The 12,692-nt window shown below is 42.7% G+C and overlaps 1 protein-coding gene across 1 annotated transcript; it reads left to right on the top strand.

Annotated features, from left to right (window-relative positions):
* Positions 1 to 2,181: 2,181 nt before the first annotated feature.
* Positions 2,182 to 7,827, top strand: prdm13 (PR domain containing 13; the record flags this gene model as incomplete). Its single annotated transcript, XM_084052924.1, has 4 exons — positions 2,182 to 2,361; positions 3,805 to 3,936; positions 4,400 to 4,520; positions 6,314 to 7,827. The coding sequence occupies 4 exons, from the start codon at positions 2,182 to 2,184 to the stop codon at positions 7,825 to 7,827; spliced, it is 1,947 nt and encodes a 648-aa protein (XP_083909050.1).
* Positions 7,828 to 12,692: the final 4,865 nt, after the last annotated feature.

The raw sequence follows: 12,692 nt of genomic DNA, 5'->3' as shown, positions 1-12,692 counted from the left end.
GCGAGAGAATCGGGCCCGGCCAGTGTGTGTGTGTGTGTGTGCGTGTGAGAGAGAGGTTTTTTGGGGCCTTGGAGGACCCGTTCATCCCGAGTGGATGGGAACCAGCTACGAATGGGCAACACGTTAATAAATAACCATCCGCACAGCCGGCGATAACATGCGCCTATTGATGAAATTGTTCGCGTGTCGTTCACGCTCTTTTGACTCGTGAAGCGGAGAGAGGAGAGAAGCCCCAGAGAATGAAGCAGTGGGATGCCTTTACTATGGGCGGGGGGGGGGGGGGGGGTCTTTTCCTTGCTCTATTACTGCCTAGTGCAGGGGTCTTCTACGCTTTTCCCAGCTGAGAGAACTACTATATAGTGTATAAAATGTTGTTGCAGATTAAACTTTTTCATAGATAGCTTGTATTTTCAGACAGCTAACCATTTAAACCCTCAATACTTAAGTGTACTTGGTCTACATGGTCTGCTCTTTTCCCCCCCTCAAAACCAAACCTCTTGGCCGAAAATAGCAGATCTACAAGCTCACAAGGCCATGCAGCGCTAGGCGTTCTGAGCTTAGATCTGCTATTCTCCCTCAGAATAGGGACGCTTTGGGTTCAAGTGATTAATGTAAAAAGATTTGAAAGAAAGATTTGGCGGCCCCCCCTGTAGTAACTCTGCGGACCCCCTAGGGGTCCCGGACCCCCTGTTGAAGACCCCTGGCCTATAGTGTCATCCGCGTCTTTTTAGGGGCAGAGGTTAGCAAGACACGTTCATGGCCTGAATTTATCGCCCACAGGTTCTTGTTCTCTTCCACGCCACATGATCAAAAGGGGTCAAACACAGTTTTAAAACCTGAGACCACAAAGCGACTGTCACCATGCACTGAAATCCCTTTTAAGATGTCTGTGACAATAAAGACACAAACCACCCTATTGGTCCCATCATGCATTGTCCATAATGGAATGAATATTATTATTTTTTTGGTTATTAACTATTCAATGATGAGCAATAATTCGGCGCATATAGCTATTTGACTTCAGCCTGCAGCAGGCCACCAAGGCCTTTAAAAAAAAAACACAAAGTTTTTTAAAAAAATATTATAGAATCCATATTGCACCAATGCAGGTGCCATATCGCAAGCTATAGGATTGTGTACTGTATAGTATGGCTATTATATTCAAGTTGGAAGCCTATCCTAACCAAACTGTTCTGACAATAAATGAAAAGGATGTTCAAAGAAAACTATTTCATTGTGGATGGAAATTAATCACTTGTATTATGGATTTTCCAGAAATAATTAAAAATTAAGAATTATATTTCTTGAACTTATAAAATCTATCTGCAGTGGAGATGACATGACATGAAAAAAAGTGTGTATGAAATATTAAGACGTGCATGGTGGTTATTTTCAAGCTGTAGCATATATTTTCCCCCTGGTCGTTCTCCCGTTGAGTACCTGCCTGATCCCAACCCGGCACACGCCGAGAGTCAATAGAAGTTAACAAGTCCTCTAAACATTCCTGCTCCCTTTGTTCGAGTGCGAACACAAAAGGAGGAGAATAAAAGTGCTTTGAAGTATATGAAAACCGAAAGAGGGCCAGCCAAGTAGATTTAAAGTAGTCACTGATTTCCAAAAACAGGTTTGAAAAGGAAGAATGAAAAGGGGGAGAATTTATGGATAAATTATACAGTGGATTTGTCAGTTAAAATATCGGAACTGTCTGGCAGGACAAAGCCACATGCTGAGGATTAATGGTCGCTCCAGACCTTTGATTCTGCACTCTCTTTTCTCTCGCCCTTGACAAATTGGATTTTGGGGACGGGAAGGTCGCCTGGCCCATTGTCTCTTGACCGTTTTGGTGCAATTCATTATGTGCTGTAGGGGTGAGGGAAAGTCTCCATGTGACCAAAACCCCGGCCCGTTTTCTCTCCACACAGCTGCTGAGAGAGCCAAAATCTCTCACACACACATAGGCTACACACACACAACCACACCCCCCCCCCCTGCTCGTCCTTGCGCGTTAATGTGTCGAGGGGATACCTTGCTCCCTGCTCCGTTAGAAAAGCAGGACCACATACGCCACCGCGTCACTTTGCGGGCGGAGATCGGCCTGTCCTCGTCTATCCCTCCTCTGACTCTATATCTCTCTCTCCTCTCTCTCTCTACTTGTCTCAATCAGTCAGTGCTGTGGTCTTCATGGTTCTCATCTCAGCACTGCACGCAGAGCCAGCCATGCAAGCCACACGGGCGTCCACTATCAGTGTGTTTGCAGACTGCAGCATCTCGGCTGGGCTCCGGATAGGACCTGTGCCGGGCATCTTCAAACTAGGGAAGTACGTGTCGGACCGTAAAGAAGTTGTTGGACCCAAGAAAAAGGTATGGGATTAACAACTTTTTTTCTCTATCTCGCTCTCTCTCTCTCTCTCTCTCTCCCTTTCATTCAATTGCTATCTAAGTTGTGAATTTTCATTCTAAGGGGTTAACAGTCCAAGTACTATGACGGGCATTTAATAATATAATATCATATTTAGAATATTATTAAAAGGTAATTATGACTTTTGATAAATAGTAATATTTATCAAAAGTCATAATTAAGTTTTATTATTCTATTATTTCATGAGCGTAATTGTTGATAACAGTCAGAACATGTATTGCTGCAGTTATTGCAAGAGATGCCTATATGAGAAATACATTCCACATATCGAAATAAACAATTCTGATATTCTTTCAATAATAATATATAATATAATATAATAATAAACCAAGTAAAATGAACGAACGGAATAGACATTTTCTACATTTTACAACAGAGCTGTCACTGCCCATTGGACCTTCGGTTATTAATTGGTTGGTGCTGTCAAGTTGGAAATAATTGAGTTCTATTAGTGGGCTGACTGTCAACTCTGTGTTTCTACTTAACCGGCCTAATGGGCGACCTGGGACGTTGTGTGGGATTTCCTGCCCTCGCCCGCCTCACATTTCACTGGCTACGGGGCTAGTTATTCCAATGAGCCATTTAATTTTAATGTGATCCGGCCATCGAAAGATGCCACTCCATGCTGGAGTCCAGCATGGACCATAGCCCCGAGCTAAGAAAATGAAGAAATAGGCTAAAAAAGCATTCTAAATCAAACAGAATTTAAGAAGAACATGTAGGCCTATATAATAATTCAGCATGGTATATATATATTTTTTTTAAAGCTACACAAATATTTTTGAGCCATCAACGATTTATTGTATGCATATGTGAACATTTTCAACCTATAACTACATCATAAATACACCCCTCTTATTGTTAAAGCTGTCAGCGACATTGTGATTGATGCGTCTAAATGCATGGCCCCGGGCTATACGTGATCATCAGGTGCAATTTCTGTGTCAAATGTCACGCTTCAATCTTTAATTTGCTTGAACAGTTTGGAAACGCTTTGACACTCCTCAAATTCGTTTCCCATATCAACTCAATTAGGCCTGTATATGTCATTCTCCTTAGTGAATTATAACAGCGGCCTAACAGAGCGGATAAAGACGCATTAAACGGGCTTTGGTTATGGGCACACCTCCAGGTATTATTGAAACGAACGATGTGAATTTGAAAAGAATTACGGTGTATAGGCAATAATCAGCCTTTTTATTTATTTATGAGGGCGTACATATGCAGAGTGAGAACTAAAGTTGGTATCAAAATATATTTTGTTGAAATAGGCTACTCATGAAAAGAATTACTTGTTATAACTAGGTTATATGGGCAATTTTTATTCTAAGATCTGGTGGTGGATGTCTGTTTAATTTCTGTCCAATGTGTTGTGTATCCCTTAGATTCGTCTGATCAGGGGAGAATTCGTGGATGAATCGGGGTGTCCTGTCCCAGACTGGATTGGGTTCATACGTGCCGCCAGGAACAGCCAAGAGCAAAACCTGGAAGCAGTCTCGGATTTACCTGGTGGACAGGTGGGTTTTGCTTCAGTGAAATTATCACATTTAAAAATAATTTAAAAAAATAGTACTATAGGTACAAGTCTACTATCCCAAACGTTTTAGCTCAAGACCCAAAAGAGAAATTAGACATTTGCCCGGGACCCAAACTAGTGATAGCAGATCTACAAGCTCACAACACGTTGCTTCACGCCATGCTGTGAGCTTGTAGATCTGCTATTTTCACTACTTCTTAAACGTTTTTTTTTGTTTTAATGGAAATTATTGTATTTATGAAATACTTTTGAAATAAGTTGGAATTTCTTTGAATTAATCAAAACGAATATCAAATATCCAAATAATAATTGGTATTAAATTGGTTTAAATCTTCTGAAATATTTTTTTGTTAATGGAAAAAGGTGGATATTTAGGCTATACTCGCGACCTGCTGTGTGGGAAACGATTTGCTAAACTCCATCTGTGCTCTTCCACCATATAGATTTTCTACCGTGTGCTCAGAGAGATTCCTGCAGGAGAGGAGCTGAGTGTGTGGTATTCCAACACTCTGGCCCAATGGTACGACATCCCAACCACGGCGACTCCAACGCATGATGAGAAAGGTATGACTGCAATTTCAGCAAATATCTCATTTATCCATCGTAATAAATCTTAATAACATGTTTTGATACGTGGGCTATTTATGTTGTATGCCTGCAAAGCATGGAACAAGCATTGATATTTTGAGAGGTTCATCAAGTGACTGTCAATATAACGTCATGTCAATCAATTGGCCTGCTAAATTTTTCCCAAGGCTGCACTGTTCAATTCGCAAAGCATATCGAAACATTTCAAATATATTATGATAGGCCTATACTAAATATGATTTGTCTTTAACAGAACATTATAATTCGTTTAATTCGGGCCACTGACATGTCTAACAGACCGCAGCTTAATAGGAGCATTCACTATTATTAGCCGGCGTAGATGCATATTGTATTGGTTGATGCATCTGTTATTATAAAACAAACATGATTTAGTTGTTATTTTATTTTACACATTAAAATATAATTGATGAGTTTGTCAAGTTATAGCTACTTTACACACCCGATAATATAGGGCTAGTCTAATAAACATTCCGTTTAGGCCGATGCGGGGATTAATCTCTCAAGTATTAATTTTCTTGTCATCAGACTAATCCGGTTATTTGATTATTATTATCAACGGAAAGCCTTCAGGGGGGGCTGCTGTGTTTACTGTTTATAGAATAGAACCGGTAAGCCTGTGCGTAAATACTTTAGGGACATATATGACCCTCATATTATTCAGAACTAGAAGTGTGTTGAACTAATTAATTACAGTAGATGAAACATAGATTAAAACCAGCAATTAAAAGCGGAGATTGATGTGTGTCTCAATGGCCATCGAAGTAGCGGATGGTTATTCAGTTCAGCGGGACAGGGGTTAACAAATGTCATCGCATCATTAATATTCATGAATTCAAAAGCAAATAAATTCAAACAAGGTGCTTCACGGTAAATTAGCTGGGAGCGTAAGGTATTGTTGCTTAATGAAAGCTAACTTTTATGTGGGGTGTATATTGCCCTGATTTGCGACGAATCCACTGTGTGTTGGCTCTGCGGCCAAACACACCGTGCGCTCCTTGACATACGCTTTGCTATTATTTGGCGTCAACAGATGGGCAAGCGCCATTGTTTCTGGAGACTTGCGATTTCAAGGAACAGCTGCCGTCACTTCCACGGGAAAGAGCACAGAGAGAGAGAGAGTCCCATAAAGAGCAGGGAGAGAGAGAGAGAGAGTTCCATATTCAATGCATTGGTTTCCGAGCGCCAGATTGGGGAGGGCGTTTTGCTCTTTTGATGTGGATAATATACAATGAATGGCCCGTATGCGGATTACAAAATCATTAGCCTACATCTATATTATTAACCGCTCAACTGGTGTCCTTACTTGGTCTTGATGGGAGATTTATAATCCTAACGGTTTATATTAAGTGAGAGTTTGTATGATAATACAAATACTAAGACATACATGGGTGATAGCCAAGGGAGTTTGTTTAGATATGTGACCATCCATGGTTTCCATCTTTATGCATGCAACTTGTGCGTATAGGGAAAAATGAAAAACATTTATCAGAGTATAATATTATATATATATATATATATATATATATATATATATATATATATATATAATATTATATATATATATATATATATATATACATATATATATATACACACACACACACACACACACACACACACACACACACACACACACACACACACACACACACACACACACACACACACACACACACACACACACACACACACAACAATTTATTATTGTCATTATTATAACAAATGCTTTTTTTCTGGTCCTTCTCCAGGTGAGGAGCGTTACATCTGCTGGTATTGCTGGAGAATATTCAAGTACCCAAACACACTGAAGGCCCATGTTCACTTCCACTGTGCTCTGAGCAACGGCCGGGGGTTTGTGAACAGTGAGCAGGCGAGGGGTCCGGAGAACTTCAGCAGGTCACCGAAATCCGGCGACATCCCCAACACCTCGACCTCACCGAGGAGCGGCCAAAACACCTCGATCTCAGACTCTGGCAGGCGGCTCGTGGTGTCTTCATCACCTTTTGTTAACCATAAAGTGAGTCTATCAAAGAAAAGCAGCTCTGAAGAACAGGACAGAGCGCTGGACATGAGCGTTACCTCGGCGAGGAACCATGGCCACCTTCTCGGCCTTGGCACCGCGTCTTCGGTGCTAAGCAACATGGGCTTCCATCCAGGCGTCCGCTCTGCATTCAAGCCGATGGGCATCTCCAAGGTCCCGGTGGTGGCCGACCCTTCCAGAGAGGAGGCCAGCGGGAAGCACAATGGACTGGGGTTCAGCAAACTCATTGGGAACATGAAAACACCAACACGCCAGTTGAACGACTCTCTCTCTGAAGGCGGCGGCCACCCTCCCAAGTGCGTGCACCCGATGGAGCCCACGTCTCCGGCGGGGCCGTGCAGCGCAAACGCCATGCGGGGCTTCCCGTTGCTCCCGCACATCGAGGAGAACTCGGCCTTCAAGCACGTGGAGAGTCGCATGCATTCCGGCGTGTCCCCGTCCCGCTACCCCCAGATGGCCTCCGGACTCCACTTTGAGCGGTTCTCTCTCCCGCAGTTCGACGGGGTGAAGCCGTACGGCGGGGACTGCAACATCCCTCTCATGCCGTTCACCGTCTATAACGGGGAGCTCCTCTACAGCCCTCCCTATTATCCACTCAAATTCCATTTCGGCAATCTCCTGAAATACCCCGAGTCGATGTCCTACTTCGGCACGTCGCCGTCGTCGCTGAGCCAAGACCTCGGCTCCATCACCAACATCGACCGGGAGATCGCGATGCACACGCAGCAGCTCTCCGACATAGCCGTGGAGAAGAACCGGGCCAGGCTCGACTCGATGCCCTCGGGCAACAGCATCACGGGCGGGGGGTCCGGGAAGCCCAAGAAGGGCCACCTGTGTCTGTACTGCGGCAAGCTGTACTCGAGAAAGTACGGCCTCAAGATCCACATGCGGACTCACACCGGATACAAGCCGCTCAAGTGCAAGGTGTGCTTCCGGCCGTTCGGAGACCCCAGCAACCTGAACAAGCACATCCGGCTGCACGCCGAGGGCAACACGCCCTACAGGTGCGAGTTCTGCGGCAAGGTGCTGGTGCGACGGAGGGACCTGGAGCGACACGTCAAGTCCAGACACCCCGGGCAGACTGTCACTAAGAGCGAGGACAAAAACATGGGGGACGGCATCTTCGAGGACAACGAGCAAAAGAGTGACAATGACAGCGACGTCGACGTGTGCTTCACGGACGACCAGAGTGATCAGGAATCGGGCAAAAACAATGATTGAGATATAATGTACAGGCGGTCTTTAACAGGGGGTCCGGGACCCCGAGGGGTCCTGAGAGTAGGGGTCCGACAAATCTTTGTGTGATAGGGAACATTAGCCGAAAATAGTCAATCTACAAGCTCACAATGTGAGCTTGTAGATCGGCTTTTTCCAGAGCATTGGTGTAGAGGGGAAAAGAGCAGACCAAGTACAGATCCAACTGTCAAGTTGTGTTAGAAGGTTAACACATGAATCCAACATATTAATAGAAAAGATAAACATATGAAGCTATGAAAAAGTTTAATCTGCGACACAGTGTTAGACAATATGTAGTGGGGGTCCCTGTTTAATCTCTCAGCTAAGGGGTCCTTGGCCTGAAAAACGTTGAAGACCCCTGGCCTATGGCCTATATGCACAACCCATAATAAATCCCCCCATGTTCGCTGTTTATGTCTCGGATCGGTTCAAATCGTTGTAGAGGCAAGATATTTATGTTTTTTTAAAAGCTACTGATATGTAGGCCTTTTTTTGTTTTGTTTTAATTTTTGGCCTCCATTTCAACGGGTTATGGTTAATATGATTTTCCTTTTTAATAACATGTCATGTCAATGGTTATCGAGACTGCCTACATTGCATTTGTTTCCAATTTGTTGCACTTTAAAACAGCAAGGAAGGATTGACTTTCCTCAATCCAGCTCAGTTGTATATTGGCGTGATTGAAGAATTTATAAACTGTTTTCGTTAATTGATCTACTTTCCAAGCCTGATTGAATAATAACATTGTACTTAAATTTGCACTTTCTTGCCGAGGCACGCTGTTCTTAAAGAAGCAGCTGCACACAATTATTTAAATACTTTTAGAAAATGTACTGAACATTATAGCCTATGTAAAGTGTACATTTTGATATGTCAAGGTTCAGTGGAGTGTTGTATACGTTTGTTTATACCCTAAGTGATAGACTATTGTAAATTGACGATATTTTCCTCCTGTTCATTGAGTCGTTCCTTTTTAAATAAATCTAATTTAAAATATCAAAGCGTTGTTTTACACTTGATGCCGAAAAGACCTCTTCAGTGAGAAAACGAAAATAAATTAATGAAACCTGTTAAACATGTCAAAAAGCACACCACAAAACAATTGCCACGAACTGAAAACGTTTTCTAATCGACTATAAGGATAAGGATAATTCCTTTTAACAGGTCGTTCATGAAAGTCCTTGCGGTCTTGTTTCCAATGAGAACCTGTGAGCAATTAGGGGTTAAGAGTCTTGCTCAGGGACAAATTTCATTTCATCGACACATATGCTGACCTGGCCTGGAATCGAACCTGGGGCAACGACATTCTAGAATAGATGTTTCTCTTTTAAAGTTGTAATTTAGCTAAATCAATGTTGTTCATAGAATAAAATAAATACATGTTTTTACAACAGCGCATTGTGAGGGTCTAAAAATGCGACGATTGCTCGATTTTTATATTTGACAAAAAAAAAAAAAAACTTTTTAAATCTTAATTAATTCGTTTAACTATGCATATAAACTCTCAACTTAGATATTAACTCCTGTGAATTGAATTGTGAATACCTTGTGTTGTGCCCCATGGGCCATGAATGACAGATTGATCATATTAATCTCAAGACTCCTGCCTGTCAGAGGTTGATACACAACACTTCTAAGAATCAAGAGGAACGACAGCTTACTTCATGCGACTTAACATAGCCAGAGTCTGTTTTGGTCAGTAATGACCAAAACCAACAGCATGCCCATTTATTGCAAATAGGGTCTCTAAATTGAGTAATGAAATTGTTGGCTCAGCTGGGCATAAGATTTAAGATAGGCTATTTCTGGCATTTCTGTGCTTCCTTTGTGGCCTATTAGACCAATTATTTGTTTACTAACATTGAGACTGGACGCACAGGTGATTGTTTCACGCAATCAATTCCCAACCTGTTGTTTCGGGGTGCGCTGGTTCTTATCAGTGTCACGTCGTCTGTTAAGGGGTCTATATACACTTTAGCAGCGAGACACAAAAAACACAGTCATTATTTCCACTGGTTAACACTTTGCAGTGTTCAGTTAATTTCATCATTATTTGAGTTTTAGATCTAATTTAACTAGAAATCAAGGTGGCTATGGAAAAAGCTAAAACAAGCTTGGGAAATAACTGTGTTCTTACTTGATTTAGTTTTTCAACTATTATTTGTTGGAATGGGCAGCTTAGCAGGGCATTCACTTTCAATAGGCTACAGAGGAGTAAAACCCCCATGGCATCTCTCTCTCTCTCTCTCTCTCTCTCTCTCTCTCTCTCTAAAGATGGAAGTCTTTCTGTCTCTCTGTCTATTTGTGTTGCGGGCCGTGTGCGCGTGCTCATGGCATGTGTCTTCTCTATGTTTTCTCTATGTGTGTGTGGGGGGGGGGCATACCAACACAGTCTCATCTCAAACTGTACCTATAGTGATGGGATGGGACACATCTGACCACAATGGTAACATTTGACGTGACGGGTACCCCATGACGTCATTTCACAAGATAACCCCGCCCACACTGGAATGCGGAAGTGCCGTTCTCAAAGCGGTAACCGCCTTCCATTCCGACATCTCGCCACTCCGACTAGTGGCTTCCGCGAGCGGTTAGGGTTAGGTATACGGTTCGTTAACGTCGGAAAGGCGACATGTCGGAAAGGCGACATGTAACCCTCAAAACCCAGATGCATGGGTGACAACTCAACAAACCTGTTACAATGCCAGAGGCACGCCATCAGAAGCAGACTTGAGCCACGAGGGGCACCGCGAGCGAGCCGCATGCAGGCGAGCGAGTCGCCATGCCGAACGTTGTGAAGTCCGTTTCAGCCAACTCAGCGCCATTTGAGTTACGTCCGGATAGGGACAGAATAATATATCATCATGTCCTCCGTTGGCATGCGACGTAGCGAGTACAGCCAAAACGTCTAACCAAACGTCACCCATTTGATGGCACGATCAGGTTGGTGTGTACACATATCCGCCTGTCATACATACTGTGTGTGTATGTCTGTCTGAGTCAATAACACAAGCGTAGCTCCAATCGGAACCTCTCCCTCCGCTGTATAGCTCCGAGATGAGGTTCCTCGTTTGTCGGTGCCGTTTTAGCAAAACGTTTTCACACATTTTCCACTTTACATGTTTCTTACCCCTTTCTGCACATCGTATCCAAATAGTAAAGGTTTTCTGAAATGCTCTCAGATGTTTTAACTTCTAGCGCGCAATAAAATATATCCAACGAGTTGAAAAAAGCGTTTAAATAGCTTCTCTCCGCAGCCGGTTCCAAAATATTATGCATTAGAAGATGCAATTCAACATTTGACCAGGAATCAGTAATGTTATCTCTACGGGCGCAACTTCCGGGTATGTCTTAAAAACATTTAGGACAGAAGCTATTTAAACGCTTTTTTCGATTTTATTGCGCGCTAGAAGTTAAAACATCTGAGAGAATTTCAGAAAACCTTTACTTTTTGGATACGATGGGCAGAAAGGGGTAAGAAACATGTAAAGTGGAAAATGTGCAAAAAAGTTGAGCTAAAACGGCACCGGGCCACGAAGGACATTATCTCGTAGCTACATAGCAGAGGGAGAGGTTCTAAATGGGGCTAACACAAGCGCAGAGCTTATAACGCTAAATGAAAGGTAGAGTCAATGACACATCAACTACACAGACCTGTATGTGTAGCCTAGTAGAACTTCACTATGAATGGAGACATTATAGTCTGGAGGGAGGTATGTCTGCTGTAATGTATTCACAAAAATATTAAATAGCATACTGGTAGTTATATACATATATATATATATATGTTTCTCGGTCTATAGTAGCGTGCTCAAAATGCTTGGCGCTGATTTGCCCAGCAGTTTGCGAGATTAGCCCCGGACAAACACACACAGACACACGGCTGAAAAGATAATCTCTCGCTACACCTTTACTGTTTGGCTCTACTGTCTGAAAACTATTATGGAATATTCCCATATTTTCCATTTGATGTACCTGCTACATGGATTTGTGCTATAATTGATGAATATCTTTGCACCATTATTGGGTTGGGGGGGGGGGGGGGGGGTGGAGTGGTCTGTGTTTTTAGGCTTAAGGTTAGAAATCACAACCACTTCAAAATAAGAGTTCTAGAAGCTCACAACACGTTGCAATGAGTCAAGTTGTGAGCTTCTAGTTTGGCTATTTTGAGCACAGAGAACTAGAGAGAAAAAAGGAGTGGACCAGGGATATAGCCCTGGGGGACCCCAGTCAATTAAGTACAGTATATTTAAAAAAAAAGGTGGGGTCCAATAACATGACTTCATGTAGGTCAAATAGTGTACTGGTTCTTAACCTTTTCAGCCCACCACCAAAATAATCATATTTGAACTGGGGACCCCCCACCCTGACAAGCACTTTGAATATAGGAGTTGAGGCATTCCATTTAGTTTGACTCGGTTCCACAGATAAATATTGTGGAAAACATAGCATTTCACAATTGTAGACATTTGACAATTTGGCCAATGACCAGTTCTCTCTCACTCACTCACTCACACACACACACACACACACACACACACACACACACACACACACACACACACACACACACACACACACACACACACACACACACACACACACACACACACACACACACACACAATATATATTTATAAAATAAAAGTAAAATAATCATTCTTCATAATAATAATTCTAATTCAGTCCCCTCAAGTTGTTTTGGGGGTATGTGTGCACGGTACATTTGCACATACATGAAATAATATGTCTCTGCATTTAACCCACCCTAACTATTGGTGGCAGTGGAAAGTGCCATTAACGCAGCGCCCGGGGAGCAGTTAGGGTTAAGTGGATTGCTCAGGGGCACT

Source organism: Gymnoscopelus microlampas (genome assembly GCF_963454915.1).
Source record: "Gymnoscopelus microlampas genome assembly, chromosome: 3".
In the NCBI taxonomy this organism is placed as follows: domain Eukaryota; kingdom Metazoa; phylum Chordata; class Actinopteri; order Myctophiformes; family Myctophidae; genus Gymnoscopelus; species Gymnoscopelus microlampas.
Note: the sequence above shows the minus strand (reverse complement) of the source record. Positions and strands in the feature narration are given on the sequence as shown.